Source organism: Calonectris borealis, chromosome 6 (assembly GCF_964195595.1).
Source record: "Calonectris borealis chromosome 6, bCalBor7.hap1.2, whole genome shotgun sequence".
NCBI lineage: Eukaryota > Metazoa > Chordata > Aves > Procellariiformes > Procellariidae > Calonectris > Calonectris borealis.
Window position 1 is genome coordinate 30,333,363 of NC_134317.1, and position 27,298 is coordinate 30,360,660.

The 27,298-nt window shown below is 38.8% G+C and overlaps 1 protein-coding gene across 2 annotated transcripts in view; it reads right to left on the reverse strand.

Moving 5' to 3' along the window:
* Positions 1 to 2,046: 2,046 nt before the first annotated feature.
* CARF (calcium responsive transcription factor) overlaps positions 2,047 to 27,298 on the reverse strand; it is a 36,057-nt gene continuing 10,805 nt past the window's right edge. Inside the window, exons 6-18 of one of the 2 annotated variants that reach the window (XM_075153464.1) lie at positions 25,932 to 26,121; positions 23,418 to 23,538; positions 22,353 to 22,496; positions 21,714 to 21,947; positions 21,156 to 21,318; positions 20,091 to 20,166; positions 16,146 to 16,276; positions 14,756 to 15,122; positions 11,683 to 12,378; positions 7,294 to 7,337; positions 5,162 to 5,215; positions 3,780 to 3,943; positions 2,047 to 3,661 (exon numbers count right to left, since the gene is read on the reverse strand). In XM_075153464.1, the coding sequence (XP_075009565.1) occupies positions 12,260 to 12,378; positions 14,756 to 15,122; positions 16,146 to 16,276; positions 20,091 to 20,166; positions 21,156 to 21,318; positions 21,714 to 21,947; positions 22,353 to 22,496; positions 23,418 to 23,538; positions 25,932 to 26,121 (1,545 nt within the window). In that variant the 3' untranslated portion in view covers positions 2,047 to 3,661; positions 3,780 to 3,943; positions 5,162 to 5,215; positions 7,294 to 7,337; positions 11,683 to 12,259. Of the gene's footprint in view, positions 3,662 to 3,687; positions 3,944 to 5,161; positions 5,216 to 7,293; positions 7,338 to 11,682; positions 12,379 to 14,755; positions 15,123 to 16,145; positions 16,277 to 20,090; positions 20,167 to 21,155; positions 21,319 to 21,713; positions 21,948 to 22,352; positions 22,497 to 23,417; positions 23,539 to 25,931; positions 26,122 to 27,298 lie in introns of those variants that run through there. The other variant, XM_075153465.1, reaches the window with a different exon arrangement.

Genomic DNA, 27,298 nt, shown 5'->3' on the forward strand with positions numbered 1-27,298 from the left:
GGAAAAAATTGAAATATGCCAGCTGTTCCCTCTGTTTCTGCGTTTAAACAAAACATCTGTTGTGGACTTTCTTCTTTATATCATCCTGCTGGTACGTCAGCTGCAAGACACTAAATAATGAACACAAAGTATTTTAGGCATCTCATAATAAAGCAGGAAGCATCGCTGCCTCACAGCATTACTGTGTTTGTGTATAATGCCAGTCAAACCTGTCTGGAAACCCTGTTGATCTTTAAAACGTTTTGCCCAAAAGGTAATGTTTTTGTGAGTGCAGAGGTGGCTCCAGTGCCTCTTCTCTTCAGAAATTCTGGCCATTCAAAATCAAAAACTCATAATCACTATTTTTGTTTGCAAGATCAGAATAAATGTCAGCATACCATACAAAAGTATTAGCCTGTGGTTAGTGTCTGAAAGATCTTACCCTACTACTGATAATTATGCTGGCTGACTTCATGGTATCTTTTGTTACCACCTGTCCACAGTGAAACTTTTCCATTTTGCAGTTATTAGCTAATCTCACTAGTGATCTCTCAGATCATTTTGCAAAGAAGTCCACAAGTCTGAAATAAAAGGAATGGACATGCTTTTTTTCATAGATTGAACTAACTGAATAAAAACATGTTTCACTATGAAAACATTGATCTTCTTACAATCGCAACTGATAAACCCTAGGCCACAGCTCCTGAAGATGCTAAATTTGGTTCTAGGGTAGTTTGCCTGCCTTTTTTTTCTTTTTTTTTTTTTTTTTTTTAAGGATGCCAAATTCACTTTGCCTGATCCAAGTTCACGAATTTATGGAGTACTTCAGTGCAAGAGATTTTTTGGTAGCTAGGGAACATGGATAATCATGTATTCTTCCAGAGCAGGTGGTGGTTAAGCAAGTATGGGTGTCCCCAAGAGCTGCAAAATAGGGAATTCTGTTCCCTTCCATAGAACTTCAAGAGAAAAGAGAATTGTTACATGCATTTCTTCTATGGTCTTGACATAGCCAGAAAAGCTTATGGAATAGACTGTACAATAAGTAAACAGTAAGACAATAATCAAAAGTGTGTGAAGAAATTGGAAGAAATTACTTGATGAAGTTATAATGACGGTGCAATCCTTTCTGAAGCTCATCTAATTTATTATCAGAGAAGTTTTCTTTATCCACCACAAATAGCTTCATGTCCTCCATACAGACAACTAACAATTGACCATGTTCCTTTTAACAGAGAATCTTCCTTTCATAGCGAGATGTCGAGAGGAGAAGAAATTAAAGATTAATTTAGCTAACGCTAGGAAGCTATCCATCAATTTTGTATTCCAAACAGTGCCCCTATTAGAAACCATTAAGCGCGCCATGTCATCTAGTACCCTGTCTAGATACCCTTGGCAGCCAGTGCCAGATATTTTTGGTAGGTGGTATAAGAACCCACATACAAAACTTACCTTCTAAGGAAGTTCCCTTCTCATTCAGGAAAATAATCTCTGAAAAGCACAGGAATATGAATCTCATTCCCAAACTCTGCTTATTTCTTTTCCCAAGATTAACAGTACTTTCATCAAAGATGCCACTCACCCCAAACTTTGCCCCCTTCTGAAGCACAGCTAGATACAATGCCGTAAAAATGCTGCATCCGTAACATCTGTAAGAACAACACTACCAAAGTAGATGAAGTAGAATCTACTGCTGCAGCATCCTTTCCTCAGAATGATTCTCCCATGCCCAAACCTGTAAAAATATGGCTGGCATTCTTCTCCAGCAGAAATGTAATGGATTAGATTTGTTTCTGAGTTGACGCTGCAGCTGAGATTTACTCTAGTGAAAAGGTGAATAAGCAGAACTTGAAAGGCCTAACCAGAATACATCCAAAAATGCAACTTCTGATTCAAACAAGGTAAACTTCTTTCTACATAATGAGTTCTTAAAAATTAAAATTTGATCCATTTTGTGTCCTACTTAAAAAATTAAAGGCAATAATAGCTTGCAGTGACCGAAGAGAAATCAGTAAGTATTTTCCACTGTGACTTGAGTCCAGATATAAATTCCAAGTACTTGATTCGATGTGAGGAAAATTAATTTAATTTATTAAATTAAATCTATTTATTAAAATAGATTAAAACAGTGAGAAACAAATACAAATTAAAACAGCACCTTCCCTTCATGCTCCCCTCTTTCCCCAGGCTCAACTTCACACCTTCACCCCCAACTCCTCTACCTCTCCCCCACCCGAAGCAGTGCAGGGCAAAGGGGAATGAGGGGTTGCAGTCAGTCTGTAACAGCTCCCTTCTATCGCTCCATCCTCCTCACTCTTTTTCCCCTGCTCCACCATGGGTCCTCTCCACAGTCTGCAGTCCTTCAGCATAAGCCTGCTCCTGCGTGGGCTCTCCACAGTCTGCAGTCCTTCAGCATAAGCCTGCTCCTGCGTGGCCCCTCTCCGTGGACTGTAGTTCCTTCAGGAAATCTCCACCTGCTCCAGCATGGGGTCCTCTGTGGGCTGCAGGAAAATACCTGCTCCAGCACCTGAAGCTCCCTCTCCTTCTTCTCTGACCTTGGTGTTCAGAGGACTGTTTCTCTCACTTTCTTCCTCACTCCTCTCTGCCATATAGCATTTTGCCCTTTCTTAAGTACGCTTTCACAGAGGTGCCACCAGCTTCACTGATGAGCTCAGCTGTGTCCTGCAGCAGGTCCACTGCAGAGCTGGCTGGAACCAGCTGTCCCCTGCGCAGGGCCACCTGTGCCTGGGCACCTGCACCCAATACAGAAGTATAACCTAAAAGCTGGAGAATAAGAACTTCCTGACCCTCTCCTGTGCTTCCCTCCAAGTTGTGCCCAAAGAGTCCTTTGTGAGGTGCACAATGGGCCAGACCCACAGACTGATCTGGATTCAAAACAATGTAAGGGGGAGAAGGACGGTTGGTTGTACTGATAATTTGCTGGTACACATAGTGCAAAACGCTGCTCTCATCAGCATGGCTCTGCAGTTGTGCCTCTGGCACTTGTGGAGACGCAAGTGCAGGAGCAGAACCTATGGCAGGTGCTTCCTGCAAGAACTTCTGGAGTGAAGGGGGCAGTGGAGCTCACCCCAGTATCTCCCCCTCCTCAAGCAAAACATAACGGTATCTTATATTTCAGTCATGCAAAGAATCAACCTCCAGCACAGTAAAGCAGAGAGGAAATTCATCCCCAAACATGGGAAACTGAGGATGACAGAGCATTTTTTTAAAAAGCGAAATTTTTGTTTCTGTGCTGCTCTGGATGGGAGAAAAAGGCAATGGGAGAAAGGCAGAAAAGGGGTAGATTAGAATGTGTTAAAACAATTCCCCCACTCCCCAAAAGTGCCAAGTATGAGTACAGTGGTAGGAATCAAAAAAAAAAAAAAGGGGATGCCAGGGAGAGCTAATTTTATGGCTTGTATTATGTTCAAAGTTAGATATGCACTAGAACCTGACATGAAAAATCTGTGCACCCACCACATTATTCTGAAGATACTGATTTAAAACTGATAAAGCCCTCTTTCCACAGATCATCTGTTCTCAGCAGAAGTAAGAAGGTCAAGAAGGTTCCCACTTTCTCCATCTCCTTCCATGTACAAAACACCTCAGATGTGATAACAGCTTTGTCAACAGCCAAGAACATGGAGTTGTTACACCAGTTTGCATTCAGAAGATAACTAGCGCACTGAAGATAAAAGCAAATATACACGATTACCATTCTAGCTTTTATTAGATGTGAGCTCAGAGCATAAATAGCACCAAAATCAACAATAAAAAAGTTGTACATTAAAAAAAAAAATTACCCTTTAAAGTGAACCATTTCAGCCAGAAGAAACTGCAATCTTGAGCTGTAACTTTGAGAGCTTTCTATCTCCTGCAAGCAGCTTTTTACAAACTTCACTTCCTCTTCTGTTCTCCGTTCTGGCCTCTTGCCAGTTATCTGGAGTACTCTCAGAGGTAAGTGATCCTGAGAAAACATCCAACACATAGTGAACTAAGAGCTAAAAGTAGAAGCCATGGACAAAACACCTGCACATGCACATTTCAGAAAACTGAAGAGTGTCATCTGTAAGAAACATAAATAATGAATTTCCAATTATCTCTCCCATTTAATTTAACTTTAAGAGAAACATCTGTGAGAAAAAGTTAAACTTATGTCTAAAAGAACAGTGACCTGACAAAGCAAAACTGAATTTTTAGCACGGTCCTTTAGGAATTAAACACTGTACACTTAGATCTAGGATAGAAGATATTTTTTAGGCCACATTTGTGGCTAATTAGCGAAACCACCGTTAAACTGTAACTTGCGGGAGAGGGGGGAGGAAATTGAGATTTGTTTTCCTCCCACTGCTGATCAGTGTTTCCCTAAAGATGTTTAAGAAAAGGTACTGTGTGAGGAGGGTACTACCTGAAGAGCAAGAATGCCTACTTTTACCATTATATTCTTCAGTTGCTTATTCCTTCTACCAGCTCCCATTCCTAACACAGCTTAAATTACAGCATGCTGGAGGGTGACTGTTCTAGGTGCTCCCAACTCACTCGGACTATGTACACTGACCATCAAGTTTTCATACAGGGAGACCTCTATCTTCCCTCAGGCTGGAAAGCAGAATTCCATGAGCCATCCTTGAGGAGATAAATACGAGCATCTCTGCATCAGGTAGAAACACAAATGCAGCTCTTCTTGGGAGCTGGAAGAAACTGAAGGGTTTTCTTCTGCTCAACAAGTACTGCAGAACACGGGCACAGCCTCAGAATTTCTTCCTAGCTCAGTTAGAGCTCAGGTTAAGACCAAATTCACAGCTGAAGGCTCTGTCAGTTCTTGAGACTTGACCATTTATGACACTATTGGTTTCACTAAACCAATGCAAATTCCAAGCACAAAGAAAATTTGTCACATCCAGACTTAATGTGACAGAGATATTTATAAACAAACTATGGTTAGCAGCTATTGTTATTGACATGCTGTCAAGTGACCAGGTCAGAGTATGCAAATGAAAAGGGAGTGCCCTCATGTGATGGGAGAGGTGGTAAGGATTCTGGCATCATCCCTATTTCCCACCCCACCCCTTCCCCTGCATGAGTTTGGCTCTATAATTACTGTTCTTTTTTTGTGGAAGACCCTGAACACAGTGATTTGCAGCACAGATGGAAGGTCATGTACAGAGGAACAAAAGTGTCATACCTTTGAGGCTTTGAACATGGTGGTTTTGAAGGACAGTTTGGAATGCTTCCTGTTCTGGATAAAAAGAAAAAAAGAAATTGGAAAAGGCTTTGGTTGTTTTAGGTTATCACAGGGTTAGAAGTATTTCCTCATAAGAAATTTCTGCAGAAATACAACATTACCCACTTTAAGTTAAAGCTTACTCTGTAAAAAGCATATATCTGAAAGGACTTCAGACAAAAGCTCTCCACTGTTTCTTTATAAAACAAGTTTTCATTTACTTTAAGAAAATGTACACAGACAATACAAAGATCAGGAGGCACCACTGGCCTACAGTTTCACTATGATATGCAAAGATGGTAATGCATGGATAAGTAATCATTAGCATTTTGATACATCCTCTTAAAAACACTGAGATCTGTCCAAACACTAGGCATCTTGTCAAGCAGATCAGAGAGACACAGTAATTCTAATATTTCGGAAAAGGAAGATTTACTTTTATTCTTTATTGAAAAATCCTCTTCCTCTGACCAAAGAATGTGGGCTTTATAGAAGTCATGTCATCGATCTTTAATCTCCTCTGTTCCTGCCCTGGTTTCAGCTGGGATAGAGTTAATTTTCTTCCTAGTAGCTGGTACAGTGCTGTGTTTTGGATTTAGAAATTTAAGAAAATTAACTCTATCCCAACCGAAACCAGGACAGTTCTGTTCCTGCAGCTGCTCCTATGAGATCTTACACACTTTCTTCCATGATCTCCATGTCCTTTGCAGGCTTGTACAACTTCTTGAGTGGGCAAGCAGAAAGAACAGCTATGTCAGAACACAAAGACAAATCACCACTGTTTCTCAAGGGGTGCACTCAGGGCTAGCACAGAGAACATTAGTCTGGAATGAGGACACTGGGACTGAACTCCTCCCTCTCCCACTGACCTGCCACACACACATCTCTCCTTCTGGCTCTCCTGCTGCCATTTGATTGCCATACCTAATTACATTTTAAATAGTATCAAGAGACAAAGACTATTCTACAAAGAGTAGAAGCACGTCTCTGATCTTTCCTGGAGCCACTGAACTATCAACATATCCTTTAACCAAAGGATAGAGCTAACATTTTAACAGTATTTTAGTGGTAGCTTATGCTGTATTGACACTGTCCTGCTGTAGAAATCCAAGTACATTAGAAAAGTGAACGAATGGCAGATCCAATAGTATGTATGTAAGTTTTTGCTCTCTAGTTCCTTCATACTGAGGACCCAGAAATTAACTCTTATGAAATCACTATACTACAAACAGATTGTCATCCTCCTATGAGCCTTATCAATTTCTATTAGAAAAAAGATCAGGAAGAGCGAGAAATTTAATTTGCTTAGAACAGCATGCTCTTGTTTAAACAGGCAGACTGTCATTAGCAGAAGCCCAGTACATGCCAAATGACGGACTGAGCTGCACTGCAGAAAGCTAAGGATGGTAGTAAAACATGAATTCTAATTATCCACATTAAAAGATCTGATTATATGTGCCCTAAAATATTTGCATTGTTTAACCATAGTTAAGAGTAATTAAAACTGTATTAAAGAACTACATGCAAACAACTATTTTCATGTCTCCATTTCCTTTTTTTTTTTCAAGATACATACAATCCTTTATGCATATATCACTTAAAACTATTAAGCATCCAAAGGTAACTTTTTCCATAAAGAGGTTATCATATATATGCCTTTCGCAAGTTTTCTTCTATCTAGCACAGGCTAACAGATTACTGATGAGAATTATTCTCACAGCATCCAATAATCCTCATTTTCTATTCAGGGAAGACTCCTTAGCACAAGGACACTCAGTATTTGTCCTCAGAAAGCATTCCATGCTTTTTAAATCCCTCCTGTACTAGAACAGGATGGGGCCCTAGATGACAAACACCCACTAATACTTTCTGTGATACAGCAGTACTTTTTATGATCACTCCTTTGAAGACTCTCTAGAAAACATCAAATCACTTCAGAAAATAAACATGTAATTTGTCACGTGCATTAGAAATGGAATGAAATTGTAAGGTGTAACAGCTTACATTGGAAAAAAAACCCAAAACAAACGCACATACGCTCCTGTCATGCGATGAGATTTTTGCCTTCCCCTCCTTCTGCCCCCAAATCATACCTTAGTTGACGTTTGTTGGATAGACCTGCTGGATAGCTTCTGACCTATAAAAATCAACACAGCCTGTTTTACACAAATGCTTTTTTCATTCATTAATGAGGTGCACTGTTGCTGGGAGAAGATAATCATTACTGATGGGATAGGCTCTGAAGTTTATTCCTACAAAAGCTTTGTTCAGAAGGGAAGGGCAGATCAAGGAGAATTTTCTCAACAGAGATCCACAAAGAGCAGTGGATCTTTTCACAGCACCATCCCCAGCTATATCACACTTTCTATCCCCAATGGAACAGATTCTTCCTGCCTAACCTTCTGAGAACGTACCTGTTTGAATAGGCTTAAGGGAGCAAATTGTAAGTTTGCTAACAGACAGACAAGTCAACAGCCAGCTACTATCCTCAGCCAGAATCAGGAACTCGAGTGGTATGAAAGCAAAGAGGCCAGCCTAACAGCTGGCAGAAATTATTCTTTTCTCCTTGTTTTCTCAAATCTTTTTAATTCCCATGAATGTAACAAATGTCCTGTGAAATGTGGCTGCCTGATATTCATCCAGGTAAGGATGATAAGCCCCAAAGCAAGCAAGTAAAAAACTTAACGAAATTAAAAGGAATATAGGACTTAGGATCCTGGGGAGAAGGAAGAAAAACCGATAGGAGCAAATCGCACCAGTGTTCACTTGCGCAGTGAACTCACCAGCCCAACAGTATAACAGTGAAACATTGAGAACTGGACGGCCTGAGGGCATGGGACTTGGGTGGAAGCCCTAATAAGTGTGAAGGAAGAGAGACTTGGGTGGATACTGAGCATGCTTGAGTAGAGAGAGCTGCAGTCACAGGGATGAGGAGAGCAGCAAGTTAATTCAGTTGGGAAGAAAAGGTATATTTTCCTTGGTAACATGTAAAGGAAAAGAGTCTATGCTCCTGGGTTGAAGGTCCAAGAGGAATTTCTTCTTATTATTGGAAGACAGGAATGGGTGTCTCCGACTACGGGAAGTCATTTAGCCGCCGCTGGTATCACCAAAACTCAAGCAGCTCTGTTGGTTTTGAGGGCAGGACAGGCTTCCCTTTTCTTCCATACCTTTAAATTCCTACCATGAACTCACCCTATCCGCTACTGGCATAGATTCAGGAGCTGCACTGAGCCTTTGTAATAGGCTCGCAATCCCTTTCCAGGGCCCCGGAGCCCCCCCAGCGCACCCCCTTCCAGCCCTCCCTGCAAGACCCTTGCTTTTCACACACCTTCAGGACCTTCTTCCACCTGGTCTCCCTGGAGCTGTCCTACTTGTTCTTCTTCATCCCCAGAAACCACTGCCCTCAAGCAGCTCTTGTATTTCTCCCCATAAGCCCCCACAACCACAACATAGACCATTACTTTAAAAGTGGTTTACATTTGAATAGGAATATTATACATTAAGTTACTATATAAATATATATATATACACATACATATACAGACATTTATCTCTAGATTTTGTACAAACTGCAACAATCTCCATACCACATGACCAAGTCTGGATTTTTGAGCGCGAAAAGGACTCATTAACATTACTCATTTCCATCCAAGAGGCTGCCAGCCTTGAATGAGAGCTATGGATGTGTGCCCTTTTATGACTTCTCTACATTTTAGCAAAAAATTATTTTTGCATGCACATACATAAGCACAGCCCTTCTTGTTACGCCAACCAATCACTGTTACGCGTAACCAACAATGAGGATAAATTGGAGAATAATTTTTTCATTTACAGTACTGTGGAAGCTCAGGATTTCTAGGTTTGCAAAATAAATGCTTGAACATAACATCCACGAGAAAACAAAGTAAACATCAGAAGAACATCTACGATTCCAACACAAAGTAATAATGAACTACTTTGCACCAAGCTACATAGCTTTCTCTGAAAAATCAGCCTCGAGTATTCTGTGCAAACAAATTTAAGTGCATTGAAAGTGGTATTGTTTTCTTGTGATTTTTTTCATATACATAATATGAGTCTTTTTTGTAAAATTTAGGTGGACATTAGTGAACTAAGGTGTTAAGCTGAATATAGAGACTGGATATGGGTGATGAGTTTGTGTTCCTCCATTAGCAACACGCACAAAACCAATGTAAACATACTCTTTAAAGAGGAAAGGTTACGCTAAATTAAAAAACAACACAGTAATAAACTAGAATATGTATTTGGAAGACAAAGAACTGAAACTCTGTGAAAATGAAGGAAACTGAAAACAAAAATGTGAGTATTGGCTGAAGAAGTATTTAAAATAAAAATTTTCATGAAGAGAATTGCAACTCTCATCCCCAGCTTTTTAAACCAATTAATTCTTTACTGCTTCTTTAAATTTCTCCCAACTTTTTGTTCTATTGTTTTCAGGGTAGATTACAAAATTCATTTCACAGCCTGCAATTCAAGATGGACTAAAAAAGTATTTCCTCCAGCTGTGAGCATTAAACCAAAAATAGAAGTACCATCAGAAATATTGTTCAGCACAGGATGAGACTGTAGCTCATGGTGGGAAGAACAGTGACTGTTAAAGAACAGATCTGTTAATGACAGAACTAAGCAAGAACTGATGGAAATGCAACTTCTCTTTCCTTAAGCTTTTACTCCACCCACAAATGTATTGTCTGCTTTGAAGAGAACTAAAACTGAAATAACCTCTTACCGGTAATCTTTAGCTAGAATTTATTCTTTTGAGAATAAGCATTCTCAAAAATGAGGAACAATTCTTAAAAAATGAGTAATATTGAGAAAGGCGATATACTTTGAAATGCATTAGTTTAAACTCTAAGAAAAACGAAAGGTGATGGAATCACTGAATACAGCAGCGTGGAAGGAGGCACCCATTCTGGTATGTAGTTACTGAGTTGGAAAAGAAAAGGTGACTGCTGCCTGTGTGCTCCAGAACTATGACTGCAGCAGAGAACACCCATTTTGGACATATTTTCACAATTAACAACAACAACAAAAAAAAAACCAAAAGGGTGAACCTTGTGGGATTTTACCTACTCAGAAATGAGTAAGGCATACCACAGAACAAGTCCGTGCAGAAACTAAACACGAGAGACTCCAGACAACTGGAGATTCTCTATGCACTTGCATGATAAGTGACTCTTATTTAATAAGAGCATGATCCTGTTAGAAAATTCTAATTTAAGCTAACCCATAAACATTAGCTTTAAATGAACAGCATAAACAGTGTTAGTTAACCTCACAGAAGTTAATATATTTTAAAGTAAGACTAAGATATAGCACAGATGCTGCATATAAAGATGTTAGGAACCCAAGTTCAATGTGAGACTTTTGAAAGTTTTAGCTTTAAATACTCAAAAGAAAATTAAAAATTAAATTTACATGGCCACCATTTAGATGATGTTTGTGAATGCCTTGAATGTATGTTAACAAATTTAACAATTTTAAACTGTTAATATTCATGTGCATATAATATTCCTAACACTTTATCCTCTACATAAATGAACGAATCTTTTTCCTGGTTTTGTTTTTTGAGTTTTTTTTGTTTTGTTTCTTTTAAAGTCTGAAAAAAAAGAAAGGCCTCAGATTGCATTCTTGTACAGCATGCAGAAAAAAATATCTAATTTTATGATTAAGTTCTCAACCACTTAGTAGCAACTAATAACAGAACTGCTGATATTGCTGTATATAAAATACTCAGAATGTTGCTCTAAGAATTCAACATCTGAAGCAAACAATGTCATTGTTTAACTTGATATCTACCTTGGCATCAGTTTAATTTAATTTACTGCTTTAAATGGATTCCAAGTTATTTGTAGGCGTATTTTTTTTTCTTAAAAAAAACATGTCTGTCACAGATTACACAATTCGGTGCTTGTCAATTATTATAGCTTTCGTTTAAATATTGCTAAAAGATATTTCTTTATCACATTCATTTTTTTAAAGACTCCTGGTAATTATTTTAAGTAGTACGGACCACTTTAGTCTTAGAAGCCGCCACCGTTGAAAAAGATGAGTTTGTTTTCTGAATGTTACAGTGACAGCACACTTGCATATATTGCTTGGATTTATATTACTTGCTTTGTTTTCTTGGGCCTCTCTTCATTAGTAATATATCCATAAGCCCTACATCACGAACAGCAGCAGGTTAAATCATATTTATCTGAGCTGATAGCGTAAGTGCATAAAGCAAAAGGTAGATAAGCTGAAATGGCAGCATCAATATTTTCCATGAGACAAGACTCCTGCTTTTAGTTGTTATGACCAACTGCTAATGCAGTACCACTGCAAAGGCGGCAGGCAGCAGTGAACCTTATTATAAAGCCAGAACGTAAGTTTAAAGATGTCGAAGTTGAAACCATTCACTGTTACAATTCACATACTTTTCTTCATCATACAACCTTACGTTCACCTGGCAACCTCACCTTTCTCCTCTCTTTGATCTTCACACCATTTACATTATGCTCAGGTCAAAGTCGCATTTTCTTAAACATCCATGTCCTTCATCACTTTGAAATTTAGCATCTTGGACCTTTGCTTTGCTACAAAACCTTTGCTGTATTGATACACTTTGGTGTTGGATTCTGTGGTCTTGGAGCTGGCGGATTCTATGGTCTCTGTAGTGCCGTAACAGTCGAGGGTCTCAAGGAGAAAAGCAAACCCAGCTTTAGAACGTGGATCAGAATGCTAAGGAATTAAATTGTGGAAGACCTTCAGAAATGTTGACCAAAATGGGCCATTTGGAGAGCATCCAAATTACTCAAAACTTGAAACAGAAGAGAGAGGTGGTGTTCCACAGGGCAACTGAATGACCTGGAATTGGCAGTGAGCCACATCAGTCATAAACCAAAACAGCTGTCTGTCAGAACTAGTGTAAAATATGCCTCGTCTGAATGTCACAATACAACTTAAAAAGAATGGCATTAGTTTGAGAGCACCTGCCTTTCCTTCCAAGACATTTAGAGTTCTCCAATTCGAAAAATCCTTCCAGGCTTCACAGATTTAAATAGGTGAGGAACTATGGCAGTCTCTGATTTTATCTGGCTCCATAGGCAGTGCTTTTTCTCTTGGCTCTTGTTTAACTTGGCTCACACAGGTAACACCCTCTGTATTTTCTTCAGCTTAAAAACAAAACAAAAATCAAACATTGAAGTTCACACTCCACTGATAACGCTTCAGATCCAATAACTGTATGCATTTAAAACAAAAATATTTCAGGAACTCAAGCTAATAGGTAAGGCATTTATGAAGTTAACTGCTGTTTAGTTTGACAGCCAGTTATGTCATCTACTGTGCTATACGACATTGCAAGTTGACATGAATTTACTGCAGTAAGGGCCCCCTCAAGTAAGAATATTTAAAACATTTTATAAAAAAAATAATATGTTTGGAGATATAAAATTACTCCCCCACAAAATGTTTTTCCTCTTTCCCATGGAAAAATAAAACTACCGTCTTTCTTATTTTTTTTTCTTTTCCAGAGGAAAGGAGGAATGGAGGTGCTACTGCTGAAAAAATTAAATCTAAAGCATGTTGATTTAAAGAATGACTTACACTTCAGGCATGATTGGCCACTTCCCAATGACTGCACATACATTTTCAGCAGGAAATAATCTTATTCTTAAGTTAGCACTTGGAAAAGAGAAAATCCAGAACATACAGGATAATTTTAATCAAGTGCGCATGTGCCTAAGTGTACGCACACACACGGGAGAAAAAAAAAAATCTTGAAATACATGCTGACTGAACTGCTAAGTTCAAGTATACGGTGTTTCCTCCAAATAAGCTCTGTAACATTAGTCTCTCTTCAGTCTAGACTGTTTTTTGTCCTCCTTCTCTCCAGACAAAGAACTTGCCTCTGAAAAACAAAAAAGGATCTATGCGTTTTACAGGCAATTCCTCCACATAACTTAGGAATGGCACCAATATTCTCACAATTTCCAAATTCAGGCTGGTGATGATAGACTGAGACCTTGAGCAGGAAAAAAAAAAGGAAATCCCAAAGGAACAGTGAGTTTAGTTCTTGCAGTTATAGAATTTTATATTTGACTACATTTCTTTTTGTGTAAAATAGTGTTTCTTTAAAAATTCACTTACAACGCTCATCACTTACAAAAATTTTTGAGAGGCATCAACATCTAGATTGAACAAATGGGTTAAACAACTGCATGCAGGAGGTGCATTTGATAACCTCTCTGAAATTCTTCTACCCTGAATGAAAACAGAATTTCTCAGGAGATTAGTCAAATTCAATTATAAAAGGGAAAACAACCAGTTACACAAACATTTGAGTACAGCAGGCAGAAAACACCTTAAATTTAACTTTGACAGTACTACCACAGTAAAATAGCCCAATATTACTTTAACACATATGAATTTCAGTGTATTTCCTCATGTATGCTCTATTTTCTTTTTATTTCTTCATGTAGTCTTATATTTCCAGTTTCAGAATATTACAGAATTTAGTACAAATTACGTTTTGCTGACCTGCAAAAGTCAGCAGGACATACGGAGATAATTATTGCTACGGCATTACGAAGATGTAGGCTATGATCTAGCACATCTTTACCTAGACGTTCCTGCAAAACTACTCAAGAGTCATCTTTTTAGAAGTCATAGATGACAAGAAAAGATAATATAGAAATAATAAAGTATTGCAGAGCTAACATTTCAGACTCTCTGGAAAGTCAAAAGGATATGTTGCACTGGTCTACATATGTTCCATTTCTAACAGGTTTTCTTCACAAAGAATTAGGAATAATTCTTTGAGAATGCAAGCTTTCATTCTCAATCAGGTTCCATGGCTGAGAATTCAAAGACTGTATCTATATTTCATAACAATGCTTTTAAGGAGCCTTCTATTTTGATAGACAGAGAATTATTTATGGTGTTTATTGTCTTTTTTAAAAAAAATATTTTCAAACAGAAGTTTGAAATTCCAATCAATTACATACAACTTGAACTGATCACTGCTAAAGCATATTGATGACTACAGGATCCTAGGAAAAGTTTATTAAAAAATTCAGAAATCTGCTAGGATGGTGCAAAGAAAGAAGTCATCAAAAACCCAGAGTTCTAACTAGATAGAATATTAGTTATTTTCTATTCTTATTTTTCCTTTAAAAAAATATTTTGAAGATCATTTTAGCTAAATATCAGGATTTTTGGCAAAAATATTGTGTTCATCAAATAACTTGGTATTTGGTCACAGAAAGTGATAAGCAGTCCAAGAAGTCATCTTTTTACAGCAAAAACTAAGTTTTGGGTTTTGTTTGGGTTTTTTGGGGGGGACTTGGGGGGGTTTTTTGGTTTTGGGTTTGGTGTTTTTTTTTTTTTTTTCAGTCAGCATGTTTTCACAGTAAAAACTAATTAGAATCAGCTAAAAGAAGTCTATGCTGGAGTTCCCTATTACCAACATATTTCTCTCTTCCAAGACACACAGAACAAAATCCACCATATTTTCTATATTTACATATTATTAGGAAGACTGCAACTTACTAAGTGCTGGATGGCTGTCCACAATCCGTACTGGAATAGTCTGTACATCTCCCAAGAGAATCTGATGGACTCCTCCTTCTAGGCTTCTGGAATCATCTACACCTCCAATTGCTACCAACTGGCCCATGGTGACCAGACTCTGATCAGAGCCAGGAGGAGTCCCAAAAGCAGAGGCAGCAGCGCCATGCTGTGTTAGGCCAGCACCTGCTTGCAGATTGTGTCCCTGACTAAGTACTAGAGAATGGTTGGTTATTGCACTCCCTATGGAATCCAGGAGACTTGCAGGGCTGGGAGGGGAATGGTTATTTACAGCTATCAGGGCTGTTGATCCACTTGTGGAGGTAAAAGTTGACTGCAGCTGTAATCCCTGTGAAAGAGAAGGCAGAAATACTAACATATCAGTATTTACAGCAGGAGGAATTTGCATTTAATAGCACGTATTTTGCAATGCGGGAACTAGATAGCTTCTGACTTCCTATACATCATCTCGTTTGAAAAGTCAATCCCAGCAACTGTAGGCTAACGCTGTATTAGAAAACAATTAGGACAATGTTATCCAGCAGCATCTAGAAGACTATTTAACAACCATAAAGCTCTAATTTTGGATTGATATTCAGTTTCAAACCATTCTCCAATACTGCCCATTCCCACAAGAAGTGGGCACTAAAAGCTAAGCATACTGCTTTAAAAAAGAGAGTGAGGTGGAGCCAGGCTGTCTGCAGGAAGAGAGGGAAACAGCAAGTAGAACAGCACCATACTGCAGACTGTATTTCTAGGGAAGAGATCATGCATTTCATTGGGGTTCAAGAAGTGTGAAGGCAGCTTTTCAAAGAAGTAGTTAGGGAAGAAGGCTAAAAGAGCCAGCTTTGAAGGGAGATGAGCTTTCGAAGAAACTCTTTTAGCACAACATTCTTCTCCCCACTCTTCAGCCTTTCAACCTGGAAGTTTACAGATCTGAGCTCGGAGCAGTTTTAGGATTTTAACATATTTTCTTAAGAGGCTGGAGGAGGATTTAAAAGGAATAAGTAAGACTGACTTATCTCCCCTCAGTTTTGCAACATTTTCGTTATGAAATGACTGGACCATGTGAAAAATGAATAGGTGCGTGGTTTGAGGCAGAAGCCCACTACCTTCATCTTCTTGGTTTTGCCTTCACAAGAGACCCTAACTTCAAAGTGTCAAAAGATGGTAGTGGGATCCCCTGCAGCACAGCTTTATGCTAAATGTGACATTCAAGAGAGGCCAAAGTCAGAACTGACAGCTATTTCAAAGTCCGTGTTACCTAGCCAGCGTTTGGGATCATTAGGTGAGAGGGAACTTGCTGTTCTCAGCTCGCCTTCAGCATTCCCAGCACAGAATGTTTGACATTCTGTAAACAACTTAACTGTACCTGAAGTTGTGCAAATATCTTGGGCTGAAGTGAAGAGAGCGAAGACAACAGCTGAGCTGTTTCTGGTAGCAAGGACTCCCCGCTCTGGTTGGATTCTGCTTTGGTGACGACTGACTCCCCAGCTGAGCTCCCTACAGTGCCACAGAGAGGAAGCAGAGAGTTATGACAAATTTCTTCTTCCCATTTAAAAGCCTCCCTTGCAAACTGAACAAACCTCTTCAATCTCAATATAGACATATAAAAGACATGTATATACATATATGCTGTTCTCTTTGCAGAAGAACTTGGATGCTAAAGAAAAAAGTCTGGGTATGAGTAAAAAACAATACCGTGGAAGATTGTATATGCCTGGTCAGAATAAAAAAAAGAAGTACCAATAAATCCGATTTGGAGAGGAAAGTAATTGCAAGCTACCCTGTGCTTTGAATTTTAAACATAAAAGCTGAAACATTTCTATCAAAGCAGCAAGCAAATAATTTGACAATACATACACCTCAGTAAGGGCTCAATAACAGACAGGCATCAAAAGAAAGTGGTGTCTTCCAAAATAAAAACCTACACAGGAAATCCTCTAAGTCTCACCACTCCCATCCAAACATCTTTGTGGAATTAGGATAACTTCTATGCAATATCACATCAAAAGTCCATTTATCTGGAGGCCTTTCAGCCTGCAGATTACATCATATCCTCAAAATTCTTATTTAATGCAAGAATGACAGACTTCATTTCCTGAAGACTTGTAAAAATTGAGATTCACTTGTGGCAATTTCTGCAAGAAAACTTCCCCTGGGATCATTCCATTTCCTGTTAAAGCGACCCAGAACATTTGGGGTAAGATTTATCCAGACATTGTTTAGCCTCTTATTTTGCAGTTTCACTGCTATAACTGCAAAAGAAGAGCTTGCCCTGTGCGTGTAGATTAGCCTGGTGAATGGAAAAAATCGAGAATGATCAATCACAAAAAGCTTTCTAGCAGGAAATCATACAAACGTTTCCAGCAATCTAAGTGAGTGGAGATACGTTTCTCAACATATATACTGATTTGCAAACTCTAACTCTATATCATAACTGACCATAAGATACACTCTATAAATCTCCTTGAACACAACTACTTCAAATATTTAGGCTCTTTTTAATACTATACAGAGATCCCATATGCATATGTGAATATTCACATGTAGGAAGAGATGGTAGTTCTTTCCTTAGGTTGTATTCTACACGAACATGCCTAGGAATAAAGCTAATAGTTCAACTCGTAATCTACCCACTCTTTACACTGCATGGGCATTCAGTATGAATGCCAGAAGTTTAAAAAAAAAAAAAAAAATCAAAAAAACCCACAGGTACTTTATCTCACTTGTCATCATACTTCATAAAAGATATAAAAGGGAACACACTGAAGTTTGATAGTTACAGTGATTCTTACACCTAGGAGAGAACAGAGAAAGCTGTATCACATGAAGATACAGAGTTCTGTACAACAAGAAAACAAACAGCCTTAGTTGTTATTGTTTGATTTAAATGTAAATTTGTCCCCATTCAGCACAAGTTGAAATGAAAAAAAAAAAGTATCGAAACAGTAGTTTGAAAAGTCAGTGTTGTTCTTCCTTGCTACCACTTCACATACATTAATGTGAGTGGATTTTTTCAAAGCCAGGCTTCTTTTTTTGCTTAGACTTGTAATACGATTATAAACGTGTTTGCAATGTGTACAAACACATACCCACATATTTAAGTGGAGACAAGATATGCTGGAATTAGAATATCTGCTTATATTCACTGAATTGGTGCACATGTCCAGAAAACTAAACAAATCCAATTCTCTAGCTTCCTTTAAAACTCAGTATGTCACTGGATGGATGTTTACACATTTGATAGGCTACTTTGCCTTAGAAAATTATCTGTTAAAGACAAAGAAAACAAGAATTGGTCTTCCTGAACCTTCTCCAGCATTCAGACAGTTCATACCAAAAGTCATCCCTGCTGAGCTCTATCACAGCTGTTGGAGGCACAACTATTCTGTCTCTCCATAAAAGCACAGTAATGGAAATGTTAACATAGACATGCAAGCCTAAGCACAGTAAGTCTGCTCATATTGCAATTTCCTTTTTTTCCTAAAAAACAAGTTTTCCTTAAAAAAGAGCGACACTATTCAAACTGAGCCTAAAAATTTACCTCTTGTCCTCTGACAGTTGTCAACACTGAAATTCTTACCCTAAGAGCATGATGCTTTTCAGTTCAAATTGATCTATTGCAGCAACAGCTAAAATAAGAGTTAAAAAAATCCCAAACAAAACAAAGCCCAACATTGGCCTTTTTATTAACCGTAAATGCGCTGGTGTACATGGAACTGCTCCACATAAATCAGGTTCACAAAGTCATTTAGAAGAAATCACACAGTGAGCCAAACCTCTGGGGGTTTATCTTTCTTGCTACAACAAAGATAAGAAAAAGATCAGGTAGTGACAGGCGCCAAAGAAGAAAGAAACCCAAACACATCAGGACTTCTTCAGGCAAGAACCACAGTGGAGGATAACTGTCGACACGAGTACATCTTTAAACATGACAACTGTGGCAGTGCCCCTTTGGTCCCTATAAACTTCTCTACCAGCTGTCTGGAACAAAAAGTACCCACCACCATGTTCCAATTAAATGGGGAAACAAGCTGGCAGTGCCACTGAGATTAAAAACACTTAAGAAGTCTGCAACATTATCTTAATGTATGCAAACAATTAGGCTTTTCCACCTTGCTGCAATCATATCCTTACTAAAAGCCAACCACTCTTCTGAAGAGTTTCATATCAAGCCTATTAAACAAGGGATGGGGAAAGCATCTACAAACATGCAGGGAAGTTCTTGTGGTGTCACACTAGACAAAATAACTTTGAAACCTGTGGAAAAGGGCAGAATAATCTCATTTTAAATTTATTATCAGCCACCATGATCCAGCGGAGCACCTCAGCCTATGTGTAATCCTAACTATGTGGGTAGCAAGTAGATCTAGTCAAACACCTGTATTTTGTTTTAGTACCTGTTTTGAAGTCAAAGTAACAGTAGCAGAAACCCACTTTCAACAAAGAAAAAACAGTGTAACTAGTGTCTTCAAAAAAACCAGACCTTCGACCATGAACACATAAACCCAAGCTTCTCTAGAAATCTACACTCTGGTTTTGCAGCAGAGTGGGAGGAAGTTTAATACTTACTTAGGTGGCTCAGCAATCGCTGAGAAGAGATGCTACTTTGGCTTCACACATTAATGAAGAAGTTACACCACATAAAGAACTGAAGAAACATATCTCACAGCCCTGCTTCCACTAAACACCTGTGTTTCTACTTCTATTCTAAGCATTAAGAAAAATGGAAAAGAGTGCTCTCCATTCTGGCAATAGAAATACAGCATTTGTTGTTCAGGGCCTGATCGTAGCAGTGGAACTCATCAAACCAATGACTTTGTGAGAAGCAGGAATCCCAATATGCATTCAAGTCCTTTTTATCAAGATGTTTAAGCATGTGTGAAGCACAAACCATCAAGGAACTCAAGTACCCAGTTGGCTCCTGGGTATTGAGTGCCCTGACAGATACATCTGTTCAGTAGGAATTTAATTCTGTCTACACAGGTGTTATTAGCATCTTCATCCAAGGCAAAACGTTCTTGCCACATACCCATCCCTTTAAAATCTTCAGTTGCTTGAGGATGCTAAATAACAGCCAAATTTATAATTTTCATACTTCTGCCAACCCCACCATGACTACACGTATTTTTCCACACATGCAGTCAAATAGTTAAAAAAAAGTACGCCAAAACAGACACACCAAAATAATCCTTCTTAAGCTCAGCTAAGTGACAGAACATGACAGCAACCTCTCTGGAAGGAAACTGAACTTCTACGACATAGCTAATAAAACAAATCACATTTGGAGACAGCTAAGTTATTAATGTCCTACCATCTGAAGGTGGTGACGCAAACGTAACAGTCACTGTTTCTGTGAGAACATTCCCACTGTCTGTGGTCCACTGCAGCTGAAAGGAAAAAGATCTCAGTTCTCAGAAAGGGTGCAAGTTTGTCTACTACAGGAACATAGGCTCAGTACAGGACTTGTAGGAAAACGGTGTCTAAAACTACACTTTCTTATTTTCCTTATAACTGCATTTTAGGAGCTCTTGGTTTACAAAAAAAAGTGCTGAGGGACATTTATTTAACATGCACTGTACCAGGAAGGCTAAATCTGCTCATGACAGTTCAAAGACTTTAAAATGGAAAATAGTCAAACCAGTTGGCTAACTAGCAAGTATCACCCACTCACGTGGGTCAAGAGCAGTGTAGGGAGAGGGAAAAGACTGATGACACAGCATGATTTAACAGTACAGTTCGTCAAAGCTGATTTTAAATCAGCAATTCCTTAGCAGTCAGCGTCATAATTGGGAAAATTAGGATCACTGTGCATCCTTATTACTCAATAGGTAGAAGAAAATGAAGGAACAACACCTAAGAGTTACTGAGCATTCTGAAGTATCTACTTCATGTTTACTTTACTTGCTATAAAGTGCATTTATTAATATTTACACATTCAGAATGTTGTGCAAGCCCTAATTTAGACTGCACCTGAGACATACTTCATCCCCTTTTTTCAGATACGGAAAAGTAGCAGTAACTTCTCCAATACACAGCCAATGGCAAAGCCATGAATAAAATTTTCTGACACGTGCCAATTTTTCTACACCACATGGCTTCCAGTTCATGTAGTCATCATGAAGTGCTAGTATTGTATAATTTGTCAATCAACTAATAGCAATCTAATGCTGATGAGATAAATACCAAGTAAGGTCAGAAGGTTTTATTCACATTTAATCCAATCTTGCTCAGCCAGACATTACACTGAAAATATTGCTGCTGGAAATATAAAGTCATAGAGAATTTTGGATGAAATACAGCTAAGTGGTAAAAATTAAAAATAAGATTTCCAGTATTTAACTCCAAAAATCAAAAAGAAATACGAAGGCCAACGTACCGTTGCTGGGATACTCTCTGAATTATACACCATCTCGCCATTCCTCAGGGACTTCTGCACTTCATGAATGTGGTTCTTGATGTCATTCACAGTGGGGAAGAAGGACAGGTTATGTCTTTCTGGCACTTCATCAGGCTTGAATAATTCTCTTTCCACATACTTTCTGTCATATGTTAAAGGACATTAAAATATGCGTATTTAAAATAAATTGTGCTATTTCCCTTTGTTATAGACACTGCTACCTTCTCCCTCCCCTTGTTGCAACAAGAAGACAAGAGCAAGCTAGATGATCTTCTGATCCAGTTCTTTGTGCACCTGCTACAGAGTTTGGAATTAAAAATGCCCATTTATTCAACTAACTTTAAAGAGGACAGCAGCTTAGTGGCTACCTACAATGAAATGGAAAGAGAAGACAAAAGCTAGGAAAAACAGATTCTCATGACATACGGGAAATATATTGAGTAATGCATCAGCACTGCTATTTTTGCAAACCAAATTAATCAAATGCAAAACCAGATATAGCACTACAGACTGAGAGCATGCCAGACAGTTCTGTACCTTAGTTGCTTCCTCACTGCATAGACCTGCTCTATTCCCTGAGACACCAGTTCTCGGATCTTGTCTGCCACTTGAGGGTGAAGTCGGGAAGGCAGAGTAGAGTTCTCATCTCTAACAACTTCCTCCTCCTCCTCAGGAGAAGACACAGAAAAATGGGATGGTGAAGAAGGGAGGCAGGAAGTTTCCATTTCATGATATTGGTGTGCTTGCTGAGTGGGTAACTGTACATACCACCTGGCAAGAAGGAAAGAGTTTCTACACAGAATTTTCAAAAGCAAAGGCAAAAAAAATGAGTCTTTTAGGGGAACAGTCCGACAATCACAAACAACCTAGTTACAGTGACTTAAGTTTTTACAGCCCCTGAGCTGGAAGATACTGCCTTTCAGAGCTCAGGGTCCTCTCACATCTTTCAATGTAAAATAAACCATCCCAAACCCCCAAATAATACAACTATTTCTATCTATTCCCTGCATGAAAACTTCTGCTGAAGTTCCACAGCTTGGTTTTACTTGATTTTTTACTATTGATATTAAGCAAGAGCCTTAATAAAGTGACTAAGTAAAAAATAAAGCAAACCAAGCAAATTATTGCTCTTTTTTGCTTCATCTGTCAAGATAAAGGAAAAAGTAGAAGTTTCACCTGAGGACACCGCCAGCATCTATCAAGTTCTTCTTCAGCATGTTGAATGCTTTCTCCTGCTCCATTCTTATGATTTTCTTGTCAATTTTAGGGTCAGTAGGAACTCTGTATTCCGGAAACTTTTGAACCTTTTTAATATAGATCCTTCCAAGGGGCAGGGGGAATAAAAAAAAAATTCTACTTCAGTACACTTTGTCCTCGGGAGGAAGGCAAAAACCCTTCCTACTTCGTATCAGATATTAGTATAGAAAAAGTTCAAGCAGAGTGTTACAGAGGGCGAGAAGCCTCTAAGAGAACTGTAGAATTGTTAAGGACAGATCAACAGAGACGGATGCAGATGGATACAGATAGACACACTTCTCTTCCAGTCTGGAAGCCACTCAACCAGAGTGATTTTGCACCTCAGCAAAAATCCTCTGTCCCTCAGTATAGTAAAAGCACAACACCGATGCTGAACAGGCTGTAGTTCACCCAGCTTGAAGCCAGAATTGAGCACATACATACCTAGCTGCAATTGTCCAGATAAACACAATCTTAGCTCAGTAAAAACTGAACAAGCACCCAGGAGGATGCTCAAGGACAAGGAAAAAAAACATTAGTGTTGGATAAGGAGAAAGTCCCCAGTGAACAGGAAGAACTGTAACTCCTGCAGCAAATAGAACATCTGCTAAATTAGGATGATTGTCTGATATGAGTGCAATTAAAAGCCTGAAGGAAAAACAACAAATAAGACGACAAAGTTTTAGGACCAAAAATAGTCACTGAAGGACACCACAATAAGTAACTAATGCTCAGGTAGAGAACAATTACCACTTGTATTTCATATCCTGACGTACTGCTACTTCGCATTCAGGCAACCTATCAAATCTCAGCCTTATTCAGTTTAACAGGACAGCATTTCCCCCTTCCCTCAAAATGAGTATCAACCTCAAGTTATCAAGGAGATAAAGCTAAGAGCTACACTGCATACCAGCTACCACCCCCAAACAGTGCTGTCAAGGCTCACAGAAAGAACGCTTTCTTAGGATGCTGAGTAGCTCCTCCAGCTTTACAGATAATTCTTACCTTGCTGGACAAGTGGCTTTGTACAGATGACCAGAGGTGCTTTCTTGCTCACCAGCTTTTTTGGGCTGGAACCCTTTCCTCCTTGGCCCATATTGGCACTCCATTACAATGGCTCTGCTTCCTGGGAACAGAAAGTAATGCACTCTATTTATTCAAGCAACCACTGAAATCATTACAGTAAAACAGTAACCACAGATAAGAGGAGAGCTCCGAAACAGTTATTTCTGTTTACCATCAGACTCTTCAGAAGGCAGAACACTTAAGTGTAGCAAGCATTCAAATACAGTACAAATGCTTCTCTCACAGCATGTAAGGAATACAGAGCATTTTCAAAGCATTTCCCAAACTTATTACAGCTCGCAACACTCCTGCAACATATATGAAGGCAAAATATTGGACTCTGCCCGGGTGAACACCAATACTTTACAAGATGAGCAGCCCTGCAAGTTACCAAAGGAGCACAACGCTGGTAATAAACATAAGAGAAGCAGAATTCCCAAAATAACCAAGAAAATCCACAGCTGACAAAGGTCAGCAGCTATTTCCAGCCTCCTGTCTAAAATCAATACTTCAGACCATGCTGTCCCAGAAATTCTTACTTGCAAGAGTGACCTATCTTATCTGCTAAATAACACTGTTTCAGTGTGGCATACCCACACAAAACCAGACAGGCTTAAACAAATATTGCTTAGCTCTAAACTTGAAGTAAGTGACTTCTTCCAGTCAGACCTCTAACAAAAGGGGGAACAAGCATAGCATTAAAATGATCAAGAAAGGAACTTCTTCCAAATTTCTTCCACGTCATGTTTACTTATCTTTTATTTATAATTCATGTACTCCAGTATGCAGGCAAGGAGCTGCCCATACCACAAGTGATATAACCAAAACCTTTTTAAGTATCACAACAGCAACGTGATGTGTTTCCATAAGATACCTAATGATTTATCACCTTAGAGTGAGACATTAAAAAATAAAAATAAATTTAAAAATAAATAAATAAATAAATGCAAATACAGAAATAGGAAATTTCAAAGAGAATTATGTATAACAAACAGATATCTTGTCTCTTTTTAAAAAACAAACAAATTTAAAATTGAAATTCTAGGATTGAAAAGACTTCAACAGCTTTAAACTAGTCCTTGCTAATATGAATCTCAAAAGCAATTTGACAGGGCCCTTATTTTACAAAAGTATCAACTATCCAAATTTCTTATTAAAAATAACAATCAAGATTTTGATGATTAGGGCATGTTTTACACTATAGGGAGCTACACAGCTTCTCTATATTTCCCCACAGCTGAAGCACAGCAGGGAAGGTAATACAGATTGGTTCCACTTATGCAGACAGGATAAATTCCTCAAGAACAACACTTTTGTCCCGCAGTTTAGAATTGAGTTATCTGGGATTTAAACTGCAGTTCAGTAAGTCATATTTACAGCCTCTGCTCTACAGGTATAAAGAATTTTAATGAATTTCATAGAGGAGTTATAAACTAAATCTAAACGTATTGGAAAGGCAACATGCTAGAAATGCGCATAATGCCTGTTTGGGGGTCTGAGCCAAGCAAAAAATATTACAATTTAATTATCTGAGTCTCTATTAATCCACAACACTTTAAAGAAAAAAAAAAAATCTATGTGTGTTTTTGCTCTAAAAATCTTACTGTGGGGCAACTCATTTACCAGGCAGATCTTACAGGAAACTAAAGATGTCTCATATGCATTTCGGGGGGGGGGAAAAAAAAGTGTAAGTTGTTTTGGCTTTGTTCTTGGCTTTCTTATACCTCACAGTTTATGGCTGAAACTTTAAAACTGGTGCTAACATTTCACTTTTTCAGTTACTTTCAGGGAAAAAAAAAAAAAAAAAAAAAAAAGAAAAACACCAAGCACATAATCTACATTCCAGTCATTCATGATCTCTATGTAACAATTAAAACCTGTTCATTTCATATCCAAATGAACTCTTAGTGATTTCACATATGCATTGCATGAGCTAAGTATGTAATTACCAACCTGTGAAGTCTGCACATTCATTTAAAAAAAAAAAAAAATCTGTCTGCTGAGGTATGTTGATGTTTATTTTGCTTTTTAAATTTACTTAATTTTTTTAAAGGGTGCCATTTAAATAGTTTATTGGCTCCCGTGGAACAAATTCTTCAAAGGATCTCCAAGTTAGGCAAGAATACTGGAACAAGCTCTTACCCGTAAGAGAACTTTCACATCCTGATAGAGCAGATGGGACCTCCATCTAAAGATCTCATCACAAGAACCCCCATCAAATGGTACTTAGCTAAGTTATTTCTAAAGAACAAAAGGAATTAATCACAACAAAACATAAGCCTGTGGTTTCAGGGAAACAAGCTCCTTCAGACTGTGTCACCCCAGCTGCTCTTTTTTTATGTTTATGCCCTGACTTTATCAACACTAAGGAACACCATAAAGATCCTTCTTTATGGCCAGTTGGCAACTGATGTTGAAATTTTGAAAGTAGTTATTAAAAGAAAAGTTAGTTACCTGCATTGACAAAGGGGATCCCATCATATGGGACATACTGAGATTTCCACATCAACCGTGTGGCAGGTTTGGCTGGGCTTGGAGACTGGCGCGTCCCCCACACACTTTGTGTTTGCTGCTTGTGTAGCGTTAGAACACTCTCTAATTCTGTCTCGCTCACACAATAGCCGCGGTACGAGTCCCCAATTTTCTGCATGGAAAGGAGGTGAAATAATAGGATTATTCACCTAGCTGACTGCTGAACATTACACAAGAAAACAAAAGCAGTCAGGGACTCTGGCAGGTGAGGACACAGGCTCAGATTTTTGGCGTTTCATGTTTTTTTTCCCCCACACTAGTATCCTCACAAATAGATTTACCACAGGATCTAACACCAGAGCAGTCTCCACTGAGGTCAGGAGTTTGTCAGCCCTCCAAGACCCTAAGTACACCAAGTAAAGTACCCTGAAAAGACTACAGTTACTGCCAACTCTGGACAACTTCACTCCTCATTTCCCCCAGCACACACTTCAGTTGCAGTCACCTCCTAGACAAATTTGTCTTAGGCGAACATTTTCACTTGACTCACACAGAGAATCTCTGAAGCACTAAAAAAAGTCTATGCATCTACTTCAACACACACACTGCACTGAGCTGGAGCAGAATACACCTGCTTGTACCACCAGTAACCGCCTCACCCAGTTAGTGCACTAACTTTGAATTGAATGCCTCACGTAATACCCCTCCCAATCTCCAAGGCACTCTTGATTATCAACATTATACAGAAACCTAATATACCAGATTTGCCATGTGCAAACTGATGATGGTTTCAATGAACTCTGCTAAGCTCTGGGCAACTCCAGAAAAACTGCATCTAACCGGACTCAAAGCAAAAAAACCTCAAAAATCCACAAACAACTTGCTGACTTTGCAACATCCCCTGTGACAGCTGTTCAGCTACTCAGAGGCATCACAGCTGGTTCAGTGTTGGTCTACTGGGGCCAGCCAGCAAGCCGCGAAAGCGCTGTGACAGAGAAGAGCTTTCCATCCGAATTCAGAACGCCATGCTCACTTTTGTTCACATGCAGCTCAGGATCAGGCTGACCAAGCAGCTGGAAGTAACACTCAGAGTAGACTGCCAGCTCAGCCTTACAGCATATCTGTGGGGCAAATGCATGGTGAATAAATACTAAAGTCTGATTGATCAATTTTGCCACCTTCAATGACGGAGCAGCCAGATGTTTAAATAATACTGACAACAAAAGCAGCAACAGTGCCTCTCCAAGATTATTATCTCACAAATACTTTAGTGACAACTGCATAAAACCTGCCTCATAGTCGCCTAAGAAAACCAAAATGTCTGTGCTTAGCAAGATCTAAAGTCAACA